The 19,826-nt window shown below is 48.7% G+C and overlaps 1 protein-coding gene across 1 annotated transcript in view; it reads left to right on the top strand.

Moving 5' to 3' along the window:
• GOLT1B (golgi transport 1B) overlaps positions 1 to 19,826 on the top strand; it is a 120,512-nt gene that overhangs the window by 53,953 nt on the left and 46,733 nt on the right. Inside the window, exon 3 of the mRNA XM_086920490.1 lies at positions 7,822 to 8,000. Within this exon, the coding sequence (XP_086776616.1) occupies positions 7,822 to 8,000 (179 nt within the window). The remainder of the gene's footprint in view (positions 1 to 7,821; positions 8,001 to 19,826) is intronic.

Here is a 19,826-nt window from a genome sequence, read left to right as displayed (position 1 = left end):
CCCACTGGGCAGGGCGATGGCAACGACGGTGGAGATTCGTCGCCACGCCTGGTTGAGGTCCGCCAACTTTTCGGCCGATGTCCAGAATACACTAATGGACATGCCATTTGATGGCACTCGCCTTTTTGGCGACAAGGCAGACCATGCGCTTGAGCGCTTTAAGGACTCCAGGACTACGGCCAAGTCCTTGGGTCTCTCGGCCCCGCGCCAGCAAACGGGTGCCTTTCGCTCCTTTCGTGGACAAGGAAGGGGCGCCCCCACACGTGCTTCCAGCCACGCACTGCAGACTAAGATCCAACGCGGTGGCGGCCGTGGAAATCGCCGTGGAGGCGGTCGGGGACAACAGCAAAGCCAGTCCACACCCTCCCCCGCAGCATCCGCCTCAAAACCCTCCTAGTCCGTGCTTTTCGGCCCACGTGACGCCAGTGGGGGGAAGGGTTCGCCATCCCACTGGTGCACTGTCACATCGGACAGGTGGGTGCTGCAAATCGTCCGAAGGGGCTACTCCCTCTCCTTCGAGACGACCCCTCAAGCCATGCCACTGCAACACCACCGCGTATCGGGGGATCATTTGCGGCTTCTGCAGGAGGAAGTTTCGGCCCTCTTGGCCAAGGGGGCCATCGAGCGCGTTCCTGGTCCAGAAGTAGGATGTGGCTGCTACTCCCACTACTTTCTGGTACCCAAGAAGGGCAAAGGGGGCCTACGCCCTATCTTGGACCTACGGAACGTCAACAGCTTCCTCCGGAAGGAGAAGTTTAAAATGCTGACTCTGGCTCAGGTCTTGGGCTGCCCTGGACCCAGGAGAACGGATGGTAGCATTGGACTTGCAGGACACTTATTTCCACATCCCCGTCCTGCCGGCGCTACCTGCGGTTCACTGTAGGCCACGAGCACTTTCAGTTTACTGTGCTCCCCTTCGGCCTCACCAGCGCCCCACGGGTGTTTTCACGAAAGTGATGGCGGTGGTCGCAGCTCATCTGCGCAGGTTAGGGGTTTCAGTCTTCCCCTACCTCGACGACTGGTTGTTGAAGGCGGGCTCGCCCCAGACAGTTCTCAGCCACCTCTAGACGACGGCAGACCTCTTGCACCAGCTGGGGTTCTTCATCAATGTGCTGAAGTCACACCTGTGCCCCTCTCAGAAGCTTCTTTTCATCGGAGCGGTTCTCGACTCGGCGCAGTTTCGGGTTTACCCACCCGAACAGCGGGTTTGGGATATACAGGCTCTGATTCCGATCTTTCAGCCTTTATCCCGAGTCTCGGTCAGGTTGATTCTGCGGCTTCTGGGGCTGATGGCTTCCTGCATCCTTCTGGTGCATCCCGCCGTTGGCGTTTGCGGGCTCTGCAGTGGGACCTGACGTTTCAGTGGGCCAAGCATCAGGGCAACCTGTCCGACCATGTCCTGATCTCGGAGGGCACTGCGAGACAGCTGCAGTGGTGGATCCCCAACCGGAGCACGTAGTTGTGACGGACGCGTCCCTCCAGGGCTGGGGAGGCCACATGGGAGAGGCAGAGATCAGAGGCCTCTGGTCTCCGGCGGAGTCCCGGCTCCATATCAACCTTTTGGAGCTGCGGGCGATTCGTCTAGCACTGAAGGCATTCCTCCCCTCTGTCCTGGGGAGTGTAGTGCAGGTGTTCACGGACAACTCCACCGCGATGTGGTACTGCAACAAACAGGGCGAAGTGGGGTCGTGGACCCTCTGCCAGGAGGCTCTGCGCCTTTGGCAGTGGCTGGAACATCAGGGTGTGACCCTGGTGGTTCAACACCTGGCAGGTTCTCTGAACACCAGGGTGGACGAACTCAACCACCGGTGCATGATGGATCAAGAATGGCGTCTGAACTCGGTCGTGGCGCAAGGCCTATTTCAGCAGTGGGGAGAGCCTTGGTTAGATCTATTCGCCACCGAAGAGAACACGCATCAGTTCTGCGCGTTGGAATTTCCAAGGCGGCACTCGCTCGGAGACGCTTTTCGTCGCGAGTGGAGATGCGGTCTGTTGTACGCCTTTCCGCCTATACCACTTCTGCCCAGAGTGCTGAAGAAGATGAAGCGCGACCGGGCACACGTCATCCTTGTAGCTCCGGACTGGGCACGAAGGTACTGGTATCCCGAGCTACTCAGTATGTCAGTCGATCCCCCGGTTCGTCTGCTTATTCAGGAGGACCTTCTGTCGCAGCAGCAGGGGACGGTCCTCCACCTGAACCTGTCCAGTCTCCACCTCCATGCTTGGAGATTGAGCGGCGACAGTTGAGGCCATTTGACTTGCCTCCTGAAGTCTGTAACATCATTCTGGCAGCCAGGCGTCCCTCCACAAAGTCGGTATACGCCTGCAGGTGGAACAGATTTGTGGCATGGTGCACAGCAAAGGCTGTGGATCCTCTGTCTGCCCCTCTCTCTGAGGTTCTTCTCTTCCTTCTTTCTCTTGCCCAGCAGGGCTCTGCTCTGGGCACTATCAAGGGCTATTTTTCTGCCCTTTCAGCCTTCCTAAGGCTGCCTGATCAACCATCTTTGTTCAAGTCCCCTGTTGTAAATCGATTCCTGAAAGGCATCACACACACGTTTCCACCTGTTCCCTTCGTGATGCCTCAGTTGGACTTGAACCTGGTTCTTACTTTTCTGATGTGCGCTCCCTTTGAGCCACTTCACAACTGTCCTATCCGCCTTCTTACTCTCAAGACTGCTTTCCTGGTTGCCATCACCTCTGCCAGGAGAGTGAGTGAGCTCCAGGCTCTATCCTCTAAACCTCCTTTCCTTTCTGTCCATCCGGACAAGGTTGTGTTGTGGACAAAACCCTCTTTCCTGCCCAAGGTAGTCACAGCGTTCCACATCGGGCAGTCTATCATCTTGCCCACCTTCTTTCCGCCTCCGCATACCTCGAAGGAGGAAGAGCGGCTCCACCGCCTGGACCCAAAACGTGCGCTTTCATTCTATTTGGATCGCACACGCCAGTTCCGGGTGGATGACCAACTCTTTGTTGGTTACGTGGGCGCTAAGAAAGGACGTGCGGTGCACAAACGGACCATCTCTCGGTGGATCGTGTTGTGCATCCAAGCATGCTACTCTTTGGCTAAAAATGAACCTCCTGTTGGGCTGAGGGCCCATTCCACTGGGCCACGGCGACTACTACTGTCCTGGGCCTAGGAGTCCCCTTGCAGGACATTTGACAGGCAGCTACGTGGGCCTCGCTGCACACGTTCGCAAGACACTACTGCCTGGACAGCCAAGTCCGGAGGGATGGCTTCTTTGGCCGTTCCGTCCTCCAGGACTTGCTGGTGTGATTATTGGTTCGCAGACCCACCACCAAGGTTTGGTATTGCTGGGGTATCTATTCTAAGGTAAGGAATCTATCACTAATGTGTCTCTTTCAGATGCACAAGTTACTACTTCTGTAATGATATATCTGTAAGAGACATTAGTTAGTGATAGATTCCTTACCGACCCACCCATCCTCCCCGTTCTGTGAACCGATATCTTGGGTTAAGCTCATCCCCTTTCAGGGCCCTAGTTTCAATGGCACCAGTGTTGGTTTTTAGCATGGCTCTGCGTTTCTGGCGTGGAAAAGCTGTGTCTAAGAACTGACGTAAGCACGCGGAGGCGGCGTCTAAGTACTCCGACGTCATCACGGCGCCCACAGCGTCAACGACTGACGTGGAGCCGCAGACGACGCCTACCGATGCGCAAGGGTACTGCTACGCAAAAATTTCCGGATCCAGTCTGACGCCTGGGGATATTCTAAGGTAAGGAATCTATCACTAACTAATGTCTCTTACAGATATATCGTTACACAAGTAGTAACTTGTGCTTCGTCGCACAGCCAAGTCTCCTGGAGACTTGCAATGTCAGTTTTCCCAAGGATATTTTTAAATCCTTCCTCTAACGCTATTCTTTTATATCCGTTTACGTTCCAGGACTGGATAGATAGGCTGTGCGACGACCCAGTTTCCTAATCATTGCTGCTCAGGTACCCCTCTTCCTCGTGGCCCATAGATGCCAATTCTCTGTATCAATTTCCCACCAGAACATCATCATCCTCCCAATCTAAGTTTTTGGGAATTATCGTGATTTCGAGGGCTTCCTTAGTACCCCGTCCTGATTTTATCATTTTTATTTGCTGTTCTCCCAACCCCGCATGGTTCCTGAGTAATGTTTTCTCTTGATTCGCCATCATCACCTCCTCTCTCTTCAATATTCTAATCCCTTCCCTTAGCATCTCAGCCTCTGCTTTTTCCATGGCAACTTTTATTAATGCTGAGTGAAGGAGAACCTTTGTTACGTAATCCCCGCTGCTGTTACTCAGGAACCCTACTTCTTTGAGGTCATCTGTGCTAACCTATTTTAAACTAGGGGATTTTGCAAACTATGCGAGCAACTGGGACCGATTTTAGGGGCTTTAATTTCTTTGCCCTTTTTTCCCTCTTTTCCTGCCCTATGGATTCTACAAATAGCCAGGTGTTCACCATCCTAAATTGCTGTGAAGATTGGGATCTTTCATCGGCCCTTCCTTTCTTAATTACATCTTCTCTACCTATAGCCCTACAGCTAATATCAGGTGATTGGTTACTATGCCCTACACCTATCGGCGTCTCGATCCCACTTTCTAATTCAACATCCTCCTTTCCTCTGGGGTGATTCCTCCAAGGGGCCTTGGTATTCCTTACCATACTTTTCCCTGAATCCTTCTTAAAGCCCTCAGAACTATGGGCTCTTTCTCTTGTATCTGCAAAAGATAACTTTTTTGTTTCTAGCAGCACTACCTTATCTTGTTTCCTTGGATCTGGGGATGGCCCCTTCCCAACCTCCTGATGCTTTACCAAGTGATAAGTACATGGGGCCTTTTTGCCCTTTCGTCACCTCAGGGTATTTTGTTTTGTACACCTCCTTTCCCCATACCTCTTTATAATCATAGGACAACGGGAGATATATACTGTTGGTTCCTCTTCTTTGGGTCTGCTCACCCTTACCACTTCAACCTCCCTTCCCACTTCAACCTCCTTTATCACTTCATCCTCTCCTACCACACCATTCTCCCCGTCCTCTTCAGTATCCTCCTGACTTTTCACTGCTCTTACTAGAATGGGCATTAAGGCTTTAATCTGAGTTAGGTCCCCTACTATATTCTTAAATTGATTACTATGTGTTTTTAGAATTTCATTGTTTAACACTGAAACCTCTAGAATGCCCTGTAAGGTTTTCTGGACCATTAGCATCACCTCTAGCATAGATAGACTAGATGAACCCGTCACCTCCGAACTATGCGCGGCAATGCCTGAAGAATCAGTACGAGCAGCATAAAGGTTTTCCACTCTTGTATTCACACGTGGGCTGGAATCCCTCTGGGCAGAGCCACCCCCACCCGATATAGTACTCTGACTTTCTCTTCCTTCTTCCTCCACTTCTACTTCTATTTCCTGGATAATTAATGACTGAAATAACCGTGGGGAAGATGACAAGCGAGGTTCCAGTGCAATTTCAGCAATGTCAAAATCAGTCTGATCTAGATATTCCACACTTTTAGCTGCCTGGTCCTCGATGATAAGCGGCGGCTCAACCACATTTGGCTCCTTTTCTGGCGTCTCCTTCACTTTAAAGTGTCTGCCTAGGAAGTCCTTGATAGATTTTGAGACTGCCGATCCGCCTTTTACGCCTGCTTTCTTTGGAGACTCCAACACCTTCTTTGAGCTTAGGCCTGTGAGAGGGGTAGACCCTCTCTCTGGTGTTTTACTGACGACGGGTGTTGCCACATCCCTGATAGACTTTTCCACACCTCTCGATGTTTCAGTCAAGTCCCCCACCCCAGGGCTTTTGTTCCCTGTTTTCTTGGTTTTTTTTAGGGCCTTACGTGGCTTGTTTTTTCCTAAGGCCATCTCGTTTATTCCCCTTTACTCCTTCCTTCCGGCGTGCGACGGCTTTTAGGTGGTTGTCCTTCCTGAACTTTCTTTTGTATTCCCCAATACTTCACGTACACAGCTGCCCCCTTTTCCTAGTACCCTCAATGTAACTCCCCTTAATATTTCTTAAATAGGGGAAAATTTCACTTACCTCCATTCTGAGTGCCCGCGCTCTCACCTCCACCACTGCACGGCAATATGCTCAAGGTACTGCCTCTGGCCTGAGTACCCGGCCACACAGGGCTTCACCCCCTTAGACCTGCCGCAGGGTTGGGTATCCTCATTGTCTTCAATTGTTTGGACCTTTAGGAGCACCTTCCCTGGACCGCATCAGCTGCGGGCTGCAGGCCGGCTTAATAATGCTGAATGCGCCTGCCCCCAGCCTCATAATTGCTGCTCGCGGTGGGTTTAAGGGTGCCGACCACCAGGTTCACTTTGTGCGGCTCGCGCCGCCCGTTCCGCCCCCGCGATCAGGTCCGTACTTGGCGCAGATTTAATTACCGGTGCAGTAACTTCCACACTTCGCGTTTCTGCGTTTACACGTTCTCCCGGGTGAACGACTGCCTACTGCGGCGTTTGCAGCGTTGTGGAAACCGGCATTGCAGAGCTGTGGGAGCGGGAAGTCCGTATGCCGAGAAGACGAGCAGTGGGAGGTTCCCGGAGAGCACGAGAGCACGTAACCTCACAGAACAGAGCAGCTTGTGATCCCACCGGTGCATGTTCATTTAGGATATCTAGCCGCGGGGGTGTCAGCTAGGAAGTGGGTATAGAGCTCTGGGGTTGTCACAAATGGTGATCCCTGGATTGACATTTTGGAATAGAAGCTCATTAGGTCACACCTGGTCCGGTAGAGTGAAGGTGGTGAGGTCACAGCCCACACCTAGTCAATTAAAATTTATATAATTATATAGCGCTTCAGACACTTGATAAAGCTCATCAGTGGACAGGTAAGACACAACACCATGTTAAGACCTTGATTTGTAGAGTGTTGACTGCAGTGTAGCCTATCCGGGACGTATAAACGCGTTGTGTGTGGGTGAGCAAAACATCGCTCATATGCTGAGGTCGGTTGCAGCACATGGGCCATGGAAAGGACTGGCACACTCTGCAGGAATATTTCCAGAGGAAACTCATTGAGTAAAACAACATTTCACAATTTAATGTTACAAAATCTGTCCATTTCGTGGCGAACCAACCTTTGCCTACTTAGTTACTGCCACATGGAGGAATGTTCAGCGAATTATGTATAGTCATTCAGAGAATGCGTCTGACCAACAGATTCCAGAGAAGAGCACTTTGGTAGACAGGTGCCATAGCTACCAGGGGGGTTGAGGTCAGGTTTATTTAACGGCTTAAGTGATTCAACCTGGCCCGGATTGTGATTAGTATTTGAGGTGGGTATATGCCCCCTCAATTTATAACCCAATTTCTTACATACCCAAACACTTTTGAAAAAACCAATACGTGAGGGTGTAGCTTCCAATCGTTGTTATCCCTCAAGTGCTTGGAATTTCAAACTGGAATGTTATTCCATCGACCTGGAATGCATTGTGCTATCACCAAAATCCGTGGTTGATGACAAAAATGCAAAATGTCCTTGGCTATTTCCACTAACATCCGGGATCTTGTACCGCCCAACTTTTCGACTTGGCATACTGCAGAGATAATGACTAGCTGTCCAAAGAATGCAACATTTTGCCTTCTACAACAATAAGATCTTGATGGCAAACGAAACAGCTATGAGTTCTAAATAATTTTTATGAAGCTCCTACTCATCGTATATTTATTGTTGTGAAATCATTTTATTTAGTCGAATATGTTTTTTCACTGCTACACATTTACATTTATATTTTTACCACTATATTATGTGATTAGGATTTTGTTTAAATGCTTTATATTTTAATTGTTGAGAGAGCATCTTCTTTCTCTCTTTCCAGGTTTTGTTTGTGGCTGGCTTGGCATTTGTGATCGGTTTAGAAAGAACATATAGATTTTTCTTCCAGAAGCACAAAATGAAAGCAACCGGCTTCTTTCTTGGTGGCGTATGTGTAGTTCTAATTGGCTGGCCTTTGGTAGGCATGGTCCTTGAAATTTATGGATTTTTTCTCCTATTCAGGTAAGACCTGTTATGCAATGCTTGTGAATAATGAATATAATAACAATTGTATGTTTTTTTCATAAAAAAACGTAAAGCTATGGTATGAGGGTACTGGGGGTAAACTTGCCTAGAGCCACTAAAGATATGCCTACCTTGCATGAGAATGTATTTCAGAGCACCAGTCAAATTAAAGGCTGTTCCGATGACAGAAACATGTGCATACAATTTTGGAAATGCATCGATTCCACAGTAAAATGGCTTACTCTTTACATTAGGGCACGTAGCCTTTGTACAGAGTAGAGTATCGTCTAGGAGAGTTGGAATTTGTGGGTAAATCGACATTCATAAAGATGTTGCCCTCAACTAGTTATAACTATTTAATATGGTCAATCACTTATGAAAACCCTGCGGGTGGCGTTGTGTAGGTTTGGGTCGACTCTGCTCCTCGCTGATAGTGACAGCTGAAACCGCATATTGGCGTCACCCAAGTGCACGGACATCAGTTTGATTCTTTCTGTGCCTTCGTACATGGATTTAGAGCAGGGTCCTTCTGTGTTTTTGACAGTCCATTAAGTTTTTTGTAAATTGACTAATCTAGTGTGCAAGAAAACATGTTCCCTCCTAAAGCTGAGAGTTCAAGCCTTGTAGGAACTGTTTCAATCAAATGTCTGTGGCAGAATTTGACAAAGTGTACCTCTGGTGTCTGGGTTCGGGCCTTGACTAAGTTGTGCAGGGTTTGTGCTCTGATGAGCTGAGGGAGATCCACAACTTGAGTCAAGCTGTATGTCTCCAAACATCGGAGGAAGTTACGTAAGGCCCGTTCTCGCTCAAAATCGAGGACTCATCTCCTGCCTGCTCTTGGGGTCGGTCCCATGACCAGTTATCCGGCAGCTGTTCCTGATGCCCCTTGAATTTAAGGGTCCATATGCAACACCACTACAGATTGAGGTGTTCAAAGGGGCCATGCTCTGCATTTGGCACCATACGGTGTCCCTCTGGCATGCCTTAAGACCCCAAGGATCAGTGCAGGCCTCCAGTCGGGTTACTGCCAGCGGGTCTGCCCTTGGCTCCATCTGTGCCTCCTGAACCCACTTCAGGTTTAGTTATGTGCCTAACTAAACGCCTGGCACCCTGATCCATGCCAGTTCCTACTGCGTCAATGCACAGCCGCCTGGAGGAGAACATCAATTCTATTGTTGTCACATTCGGACCGGAATCCATCTCAAATTCGTCTGACAATGAATTCTGCCATAGATCAGACACCCCCAGCCCCAAAACTTTTGACCTATGACAAAACAGTACCCTTGACAAGGAGTTGCCCTCCAGTGCACGATCCGCCTTTTGGATCATGCTCCTGCCCACCTGTTAAGTAAAAGGTGGCACGTCCTCACAGACCCCTTCTGTGACCTGCTTTTCTTGTACTGCTCCCCACTCCAGAGAACCTGCTCGTGCAGCCCTCCATCAGCAGGGTTAACCCTAATTCTTTTCTGGCTATCTGTTCCCGACTGAGAGTCATTGTACTGAAGGATTGGGAAGAGGATGTTTTCTACCGCTATCCTCAGTCTTCGTTCTGTCAATGCCAGGCGCTTGCTAAGCAGGTCTCCCATGCTTTGACAGTTGCTGAAATCTTAAACTAAACAGCAGTACTGGAAGAATTTAATGCTAACGTGTTGCCAACAATTCAAATTGGCCACAGTGCAGCCAAGTACATCATCAAGTCAAGCCTTATTGATGTGCCTTTTCATGAATCTCCAGTCTTTGGCAAGGAATGTCTTCGCTTTCATTTCGTTCAGACCAGACGTCCAAGCGAAGATAATTGTCATGCCGTTCAACGGAGAAAATCTGTTTCGGAAAGCACATCGATGAGGCCCTTAAAGGCATCAAGGCTGACACCGACACAGCACGTGCATTGGGCTCTCAGCAACAGAGCAGGTTTCAGTCATTTCGAAGGAGAGGGTCGAGAGGACAGTATACTCAAAGACCAACATATCAATCTGACAGATATCAACCTTACAATCAGCAGGGTTATCGCCAGTTTTTAAGTGGACAGCAGTTTCGATCCTCAGGCACCTCGTATCAGCAACAGTCAAAAGGAAAATCTTCGGCAAGAGGCAAGTCTCAACAGCCTAATAGAAGACAGTGGCTTCAACACAGCGCCCGCCACTTGTTCAATTTTCAACAACCATTATCTGGCTCTATTTTATCAAGAATGGAAGTCAGTTACAACAGACAAATGGATGGATATTGGACATAATTCATCAGGGCCATACCCTGGAATCTATACAGAAGCCTCCAAATCAACCTCCTATTCTCAGAAAGCAACAGCACCTGTCCACTCTCAAAGCGAACATTTTATCTCTCTTGCAAAAGGAGGCAATAGAAGAAGTGCCACGTCTTCAACGAGGGAAAGGTTTTTATTTGCATTTGTTTCTAGTAAAGAAAAACTTACGGGGAAATGAAGACAGGTAATGGACCTGAGAAGTTTGAACAATTCATCAAAAAGATATCTTTTCGCATGCTATCCCTTTAGGAAATTCTCCTCCTTCTTTGCAAAGGAGACTACTTGGCATCCCTTGTCCTCTAAGATGCTTATTTTCACATACTGATCCATATGAAACACAGAAAATTTCTACGCTTCATGGTGGTGGGGCGCCACTACCAATTCAAAGTTTTGCCATTCAGTCTGAAATCGGCCCCAAGGGTTTTTACGAAGTGTATGGCGCCAGTGGCAGCTCACTTAAGGCTTTAAGGCCTCCAAGTCTTCCCGTATCTAGACGACTGGCTCATAAAAGGTGCTTCGCTTCAGGAAACGCAGCTCTCTCTCCAGTGTTGCATGGATCTCTTCAGTCGTTTGAGTCTAAAAGTCAATCTGGAAAAGTCATGTCTTATCCCATCGCAATCTCCTCAGTTTCTGGGAGCCATGCTCCGCACAAGAGAAGCGAAAGCTTATCCATCAGAGGAACGCGTACAGAAGATAATAAATCTGGCTTCTCATCTTCAAACAAGAAAGTTCACTTAGGTGAGAATCTACAAGTCGTTTTGGGGGATTATGTCTTCTTGTATCCCCTTGCTTCCCAATTGCTGGTTGCACATGAGGCCTCTTCACGAGCTTCTGGACAAACAGTGGATTCAATCTCAAGAATGCTTCGAAGACCGGGTGTCTATCTCTCCTCAAGTGAAAAAGGCCATGTCATGGTGGGCAATCAGAAAACACTTAACAAAAGGCCTGCTATTCGAACCTCAGCGTTACAGTTATGTAATGATGACAGACGCATCTCTGCAAGGTTGGGGGGCACATCTCCAAGAATGAGAAATACAAAGTCATTAGTCAGAAAGAGAAATTCATCTTCACATCAACCTACTAGAGTTAGAGGCAGTGTTCTTGGGATTACAGGTGTTTCTACGCAGGGTCAGAGGTTCCACGGTTCTGGTCAGGACCGACAGTACGACTACCATGTTTACCTACTGAAACAGGGGGGTACAAGGTCGGAACTTCTCTCAAAACAAGCGCAAGAGATTTGGAGGTGGTTGCTACTCCACAGCATCTCGCTGCAAGTTCAGCACATTCCGGGGGTAGACAACTTAAGAGCAGATGCCCTCAGCAGATCTCCAAATGTTTTTCACGAGTGGGAATTACATCAAGGTCAACTTCTCCAAGTCTTTCGCCTATGGGGAACCCCATCACTGGATCTTTTCACAGTTCACAACTCAAAATGCAAGCACTTCGCAAGCAGATTCCATCAGAAAGGATCGTGGGGCAATGCACTTCAAATGTGCTGGACAGGGATGTTCGCATATGCATTCCTTCCATTCCCTCTAATTTCAAAAGTGATTCGTAAAATGAAATCGGAGCCGTGCCACTTAATCCTCATAGCTCCAGCATGGCAGAGACAAGCTCGGTTCTCTTATCTCCTCAAGCACTCAGTGGCACCCAGGATTCAGTTCCCATTCTCTCAGAACCTGATTTCCATGAACAAAGGTCAAATTCTCCACCCAAATTTGAAATCGCTCAATTTATCGGCATGGAACCTCACGAGCCAGAGTTTCAATCTATGAATTTTTCTGAGGAATGCCGAGAAATTCTCTCCAAATCACGGGCAATCTCTACAAACAAGACCTATTCAGCAAAATGGAGGAGGTGTTGTCAATGGTGTTCTTCTCAAAATCTTCATCCTTTTAATATCTCTTCAGATCAAATCCTGCCTTATCTTTGCATTTGGCTAAAGCAAATCTTTCACATGCTTCTATAAAGGTACATATGGCAGCTATCTCCAGATATAGAAGAGATCCTAACCGTTCATCTCTCTGGTCTCAAAGAGTGATAAAAGAATTTCTCAAGGGACTTTTCAGGACGTTTCCCCCAGTTCACCGTCCAACAGTCTCTTGGCAGCTTAAAACGGTTTTGGCACAGCTTATGAAGTCTCCTTTCGAACCGATACATAAAACGGATTTACAATTTCTTTCATGGAAGACGGCCTTACTTTTAGCTCTTACTTCAGCAAGGTGAGTAAGCGAAATTCAGGCTTTCTCGATTTCTGAACCTTTTCTCCAATTTCGACCTGACAAGGTTATCTTGAGGACAAATCCGAAGTTCATTCCGAAGGTTCCCTCAATATTTCATCTCAACGAACTTGTGGTGTTACCTACTTTTTTAAGGATCCTTTGTCGTCTGCGGAACGATCTCTACTTTCTTTGGACGTCAAAAGGTGTCTAAAGTTCTACATTGACAGAACAAAGTCATTCAGAAAATCAAACCAACTTTTTGTAGCATTCAATACTGGAGAAAAAACTAGTTACTTACCTGTACACTTTGGTTCTCCAGTATTAACTTTCTTAGATTCACATGCGGCCCTCCCACCTCCCCGTTACTCAGGTAAACCTCTCATCTCTAGATATATCCTTGGCTCTCACTCTGGGCTGGAAGTCTGAGGTATGATGGCTCTGCTGGGGAGTGTGATGTCAGGGCTGGCAGCTGATTGGCTGAGTTTTGGTCCAACTAATGAGGAGGTTTGGCAACCAAATATTATGATATCCTATGGGACTTTCTAAGCAGTGTTTTACTCTATGATACTGCTATAGTCATCCTGTTACCGTGAGACTCCCACCATGACGACGGGGAAGATACAAGCATGTGAATCTATGAAAGATAATACTGGAGAACCATAGTGCACAGGAAAGTAACTTGTTTTTTTTTCAGCGGGTTTATCCCCAGACTTTTTGCTTTTTGGCCTTCTGTTTTGGACCCTGTATTTGTTGGTTTTATTACTCTGTGCGCTTTACCACTGCTGATCAGTGCTAAAGTGCATATGCTCTCCCTGTAAATTATGTGTATGGATTAGTGATTCCATGATTGGTACATTTGATTTACTGGTAAGTCCTTAGTGCAGTGCACTGTGTGTATACCCAGGGCCTGTAAATCAACTTCTGCTAGTGAACTTGCAGCACTGATTCTGCCACCCACACTAGCAGTCTTGCAAAAGGTTCTCAGATCTCCCATTGCAGTGTCTGTGTGCAGTTTAGAACTGCCATGTGGACCTGGCAAGTGCATCCACTTGCCAGGCCCTAACTTTGCCTTTTCTTACATGTGAGTCACCCCTAAGTTAGGCCCAAGGTCCCATATACTGCACCCATGGGTAGGGTGCAGTATATGTGAAAGGTAAGAAATGCACTGAGGTGTGTGACAAGTCCTGATAGTGTAATACAGTGTAATTTGTTTTTCACTATTGAAAGGCCATCTGTCCCGTAGGATAGACTGGGAGTTTATTTATAACATCTGATAAATATAGCTTCCCATTGGTACACAATAGGAAGATGGAGTTTAGTATCCCTGAACTCATTATATAAAAATGCATCTTTTAGTGAAGAGGATTTTTATGTTGTGTGTTTGAAAATACCACTTTAAGAAAGTGGGTATTTTTTTGCTTAGCCATCCTGTGTGCCTCTGCTGGTTTGTGTATTGACTGTCTCGCTTTTGAGTGACAGGGGCTGGGGATGTGCATCCTCTCAGACAGCCCCACGGATGGGGTTAATGTGTGTCCTGCCTTTTCAGAATGATTTAGGGCTGGGCTGAATAGACCTGGGCTACATTTAGAGTAGGGGGAGGAGATTTCCTTGCACCTGAATTCGGTCTGGTCTGCCTTACATAGTGCTGGGAAACTGGGCCAGAGAGGACAGAACTGGTTTGGACAGAGCACAGAGCCTCTCTTCCACTAGAGAACAAAGGATTTTGTACTATAAAAAGTGGGGCCCAGACCCCTGAACTTTATATTACTTAAGGAGAAGTACTGCCCCTTTGCTGCGTGCTGTCTGGGGTTGGCCTGCAGTGGCTGTTTCTGCCAAGGAAAGGACAAGGACTTTGCTGTGTGCTGTGTCCCCTGCTTGAGGAAGATCTCCAAGGACTTTAAGTAGAGCTTGCCTCCTGTTTTAAAAGTCTCAAGGATACAAAGACTTCACCCTCAGCTCCCCTGAGCTTCCTTGCTGTGAGTTCTGACCTGCCAAGAGGTGCCTGCTGCTGTACTGGGCCTCTGGAGGTTGTTCCTGCTGTTGGGAGCTGGAAAAGCAACGCAACTAAGAGAACCTTGGCGCATCCGCACTGGTTTCCGACTCATCGCCGCGGTGCAGGAAGAACTTCCATGCATCGTCATCTTGGCGCTGACGAAACAGACGCATAGCCTGCCCGAGACTGGAGAAATCGCTGCACACTGCATCGAGTGTACTAATCTACAGAGTCCTAGATCACCGCACCGATTCCAATGCAAGCTCTGCTGTGCGGCTGCAAGAACCAACGCATCATGGGACCACGGCTGGAGAAACCAATGCAGCACAGATGCCGCAGCCGCATCGAGAACCAGCGCATCCCTGACCCACACACATTTCACTGGGGCGCCAAGTCTACAAGGACACCAGGCCGCAGTAAGAAACAAACGCATCATCTCCCTGCGCAGTAAAAAACGACGCATCACCTCCCCTTTTATAAGGAACCGACGAATCACCTCCCCTGCGCGGTAGTAAGGAACCAACGCATCCCCTCCCCTGGATTAAGGAACCAATGCATCACCTACTCTGCGCATAAGGAACAGACACATCACCCTCCAGCGGCTGTTCCTGTTTATACTTTTGGTGCATCCAAGGTACTTTGTGTTGAAAGTGTTGCATCTATAGTTTGCTATGGACAGAACTGTTTGTACCTTCTGAGAAGCGTATTTTTTTTTTTTTGGTATATTCTTATATAGCGCTCGAATCACCGGGGGGCATCTCGGCGCTTGCCTTGGGAACCTGTCCTGGCATTTCCCCGTGAGATAGCCCCTAACGGGCATCCCCAAGGTGAAAGCCAGGCATCCCGCCGTGGGGGGGCCGTTGTGGAGATTAAGCAAGCTTAATGCCCAGAGTTGCAGAGTGTGAACCCATGATTAGGTCAGGCACCGAAGCGAGAATTATCGAGTCCGTTGACATTTGAGCTCAAGACCCTGCCGCGTCGGGAATTGAACCCTGGTCCCGGGTCTGACCTCTGCTTCAGGGTCTGCCTGCTCTAACCAGTGAGCCACACTTCTCCACATTTTGATAACTGTATTGTGGGTTTTTGTCGTTTTGGTCTTGTTTGGTTTAGATAAAGATTACTTATTTTTCTAAACTGGTGTGGTGTCCATTTGTAGTGTTTTCACTGTATCCTGTATGTGTGCACAAATGCTTTACACACTGCCTCGGAGATAAGCCTGTCTGTTCATGCCAAGCTACCAAAGGGGTGAGCAGGGTTTATTTTAGAATTGTATCCCCCTTACCCTGATTAGGAAGAAGGTTCCCTACTTGGACAACAGTGCAAACCATTGCCAACTAGAGACCCCCATTTCTAACAGTATGGTTTAAGGCTTAACGCGATGGAGCACAGGTTGGATTGGTCCTGGTCTGAAGGTTTCCTTCACACTTAGAAAATGTTCAAGAAGGTGAGTTCTAAGTGGGAACAAGGTGGTTACTGGATCCGAAGGCGAGCTTGTCGGTGCCAGGCCGGAAGAAGGACTAGGTGTCAGTGAAGGTATCGATGAAGGCTGGAAAGGCTCAGAGTGGTAAAAGACCAGATTTTGTATCAAGGAAGTGGTCCTCATCGATCGGATGCTGCTAGTCTTTGGGCTTGGTGAAGCTTTCTACCTTTGGACTTAGACTCTTTTCTGGAAGTCTGATTTCCTCAGCGGAGCAGGGCTGCAGGCTGTAGCCAAAGAGTGTTTGATGTTATTTGATTCTGATTGGCGTTGATCCCACTGGATTGTATTTGCTGTTGCGGTGATGAACGTACCAGGAGATGCAGTGAAGGCCCCACAAGGGTCCCCCAGGCAAAAGGTTAGTAAAAAGTTTTTAAGTACCAGGTTTTTAGTGCTAGGCAGGAGGAATATACTCTGACACCAGCAACATGTTCCAGGACCTCAGGTACAACACTTCTGGGTCAGGACTCACTCCTACATAAGCCACCAGCTTGGCTCAGGGCAGGTCTAGTTGAAACTGGTCATCTGGGCTCTTCCAGGAAAGTGGACTTCTTGCAGCTTCTGTGTTCCTATAGCTTAACAGGGTGTCAGCCAACTGACCCTCGTAATCCACTTCTTTACCATGGCTACAAGTGAAAGCAGTGCCAGCCGTTAGGGTTCTTCTCATAGGTTTCAACAGCCGGTACCAACCTCTTCTGTCATCCACAAGTCCAGTAGTGTCTTGAAGAGTGTACTCAGGGGTGCCACATTCATGCGTGGCACTTGCTGGATCCTGGATTGACAGCATTACAAAGGGACTCAATGCAGTGGAGGAATGTAATTCTGTGACACTGCTATGATGAATATACCTATACATACTTCCGCATCTACACCCAGTCCTCTACACCAAGTCCTATTTTCGCTTATAGTCTTTAGTATTAAATCTGTTTTATTGACAGAATATAAAACAAAGAACACAGGTAAAGTTGCCTACAACCCAGTGGGCCGGCCAAAGAAGTTGCAGTTGTGCAAGCAAGTCAATGACAATAACAGAGCTTCACATGTTAAGCACAGCAAGCCGCCTACAGCAGGGCCGGCCGCGTCTTAAGAAAGAGTGGGGGCGTTGAAAAGAGCTAAGTGCTAACACTCGTGTTAATTAAAGAATCAGGAGGCCACAGGGCCGTAAGATGTCCCTTGGAGGCAATAGCCCCTCAACTCGCACTTTAGTATTAAATCTGATTATTATTAACAAATGAATGCACAAACAGATATAGCACATTTCCACAAGGCCTCGGCTATGTAAAGCATCAGAAGTCATGCAACAAGAAAACTGACAGTAACGTCTGCTGGGCCATGAGCAAGAGTAAGGCCGATGCCAATACTGAGACCACTGCCTGAGTGAACAAAGATACAAAAAGGCAAAAACAATAACCCCCCATCCACCCCCCTAGACCCAACTTACCCCCCGACCACCCATCTCCCACCCACGTTCCCGGTCCAACACCACCTGTAGCAACATGACGGGCCACCATAATGCACCTCAACCCTCATCCTGGGACAAGCAGCAAGCGTAAAAATCTGGGCATGTAACCTCTCTAAATTCCGTGGCTAGTAAGGATAGAAACGGCTGCCACAGTTCTGCATACTTAGCACCCTCTCCAGCTTTAACCAAAGACAGCTTTTCCATACCAAGAACATTCCAGAGACGATGCAACCACCCTTGAAATGTGGGAACGTGTGTGGTACGCCAGTAAGATCAGGTGTTCTGTATCCCTGACCCCTAGAGCAATGGCAATCAGACGACTCCTGCGTGATCTCAGCGGATAGGTAATGAGATTAGGCAGACCCAATAAAACATAGGAGGGGAACCGCGGGATTTCCGTATCAAAATGTGAATCTACCTCATCGAGGACTAGTTTCCAGTACCCCTGGAGCTGGGCACAATCTCATAGTAGATGGACTAGTGTACCCCTCTCGCCGCACCCACGCCAACAGGTCACCTACTTCGTGCGATCTATCTCATGTAGCTTCTCTGGAGTGTAATACCAGGAAACAATTTTGGTGAGAGTATCAGTCAGCCCCATGTGGTAAGCGGAGTGCCGCGCTCGGTAATAAATGCCCTCCCACTCTTTATTGCTAAGTGTACGCCCCAAGTCTCTTTCCCAGCGCGCCCTCCCGGAGTTGTAGACGTGTGTATACCGGTCTAGGAGCATGCGGTACAAGGCCGATATAAGTTTTTTATCCGCTGCTCGCGTGATTAGCCAATACTCATACAGCAGTAGGCGACGATCCGCCTCCTCCCGAACCTGGCTGCTGAGCGCCCAGTGCCGGGCCTGGAGGTACCGAAGCCGTTCCGATTCTGGCAGGCATATTTCCGTCGGAAGGTCTCGAATGGAAAAACCCCATCCCTCGTGTACGGATGGAACAAGAACCTACATCCCGCTGGGCGCCACCGCGCAAAAGCCGAAGTATCTTGCCCGGGGCTAAAATTCGGGTTCTCAAGCAAGGGAGTAAGAGGGGACTGGAAGGTGGTCAGCTCATGTTTAAGATTGGTGTAGTCCCACACTTCCAACGGCACCCTCGTAATGTGTGAGGCGTAGAGGTTAAGGGGCTAATGCTGAAGCGGGCGGCCCGCCACAGCCTGGTCCTGTAAGAGCCGATGCTTTTCAGATTCCCACCTGCTCCACTCCACGAGGGTCCGCAGTTGGGCCGCCTGGTAGTAAAGCAGCAGGTCTGGTAGACCCAGTCCTCCCTTCTTGGGGGGCAATGTCGCCAGTCTGAGCTTCATTTGCGGCCCTCTGCCGTTCCAAATGAACTGGGCAAGTTCAGATTGGGTCTGACGGATCCAGCCGTCAGGCGGCCGCAACGGAATGGCGCGGAATAAATAGAGAATCTGTGGCAGAATTGTCATTTTTATGGCAGCCGGAGGTGTCTCCATCTACCTAGCGCACCTCGGACCGTGTGGCGAAGTCGCGCATAATTGATACGGACCGTGTCCTGCAACGTGGGCACCAACTGAATCCCTAAATACGGGATGGCATCCGACGCCCAACGAAAGGGAAAGTGCTCCTGCAAGTAAGACCGAGTGTGTCCCTCCAATGAAAGGTCCAGAGCCACCGATTTAGTCATGTTGACCTTGAATCCCGCCACCCGAGAGAACGCATCCAAAATATCTACACAGGCCGGCAGTGAGTCGCTAGGAGAGGATAAGGATAGCAGGACATCGTCCGCTTTGAGGCTGATGGTGTGTATGTAGGACCCAATCTTAACACCGCGCACCCTTGGGTCGAGCCGCATCGCCTGCGCCAACGGTTCCATACAAAGGGCGAAAAGCAGGCGCGACAGGGGGCACACCTGTCTTGTGCCCCGCTCAATGGAAAATCGGGGCGAGGTGCAGCCGTTGACTCTGACCGTCGCCGTAGGGCAGGTATAACAATTCAGGACCAATTGCGGAACTTCACTCCCATGCCTGCCTTCACTAAAACCTGCTCCAATTATGGCCAGTGGACTCGGTCGAACGCTTGCTCAGCGTCAATTGCAAGCATCATGTACTCGCCAGACGTCCGGGTGGCCTTCTCTATCAGGTGTAATGCCCTTTTAGTGTTGTCAACTGTTTGGCGCTCCGGTATGAATCCTGCCTGATCTGGGTCAATCAAACCTGGCATCAATGGAGCAAGCCGAGCCGATAAAATGCTGGTGTAGATGAAGGGAGGATCCCTCAGAATAGCTCCCGGGTCTGAGAAAGAATTAAAAAGGGCGGTCATTAACGGGGTCACCTGCAAGCAGAAAGTCTTATAAAAAATGGCCGAAAAGCCGTCCAGCCCTGGCGCTTTTGCTAATTTGAGGCGCAAAATAGCTGTGATTACCTCCTCTGGCCTAATAGGTCGTTCTA

The sequence above is a fragment of the Lissotriton vulgaris genome, chromosome 1_1 (assembly GCF_964263255.1).
Source record: "Lissotriton vulgaris chromosome 1_1, aLisVul1.2, whole genome shotgun sequence".
NCBI classification, from domain to species: Eukaryota; Metazoa; Chordata; class Amphibia; order Caudata; family Salamandridae; genus Lissotriton; species Lissotriton vulgaris.
The sequence above is the reverse complement of the archived record's forward strand: the minus strand, read 5'-3'. Positions and strand labels throughout refer to the sequence as shown.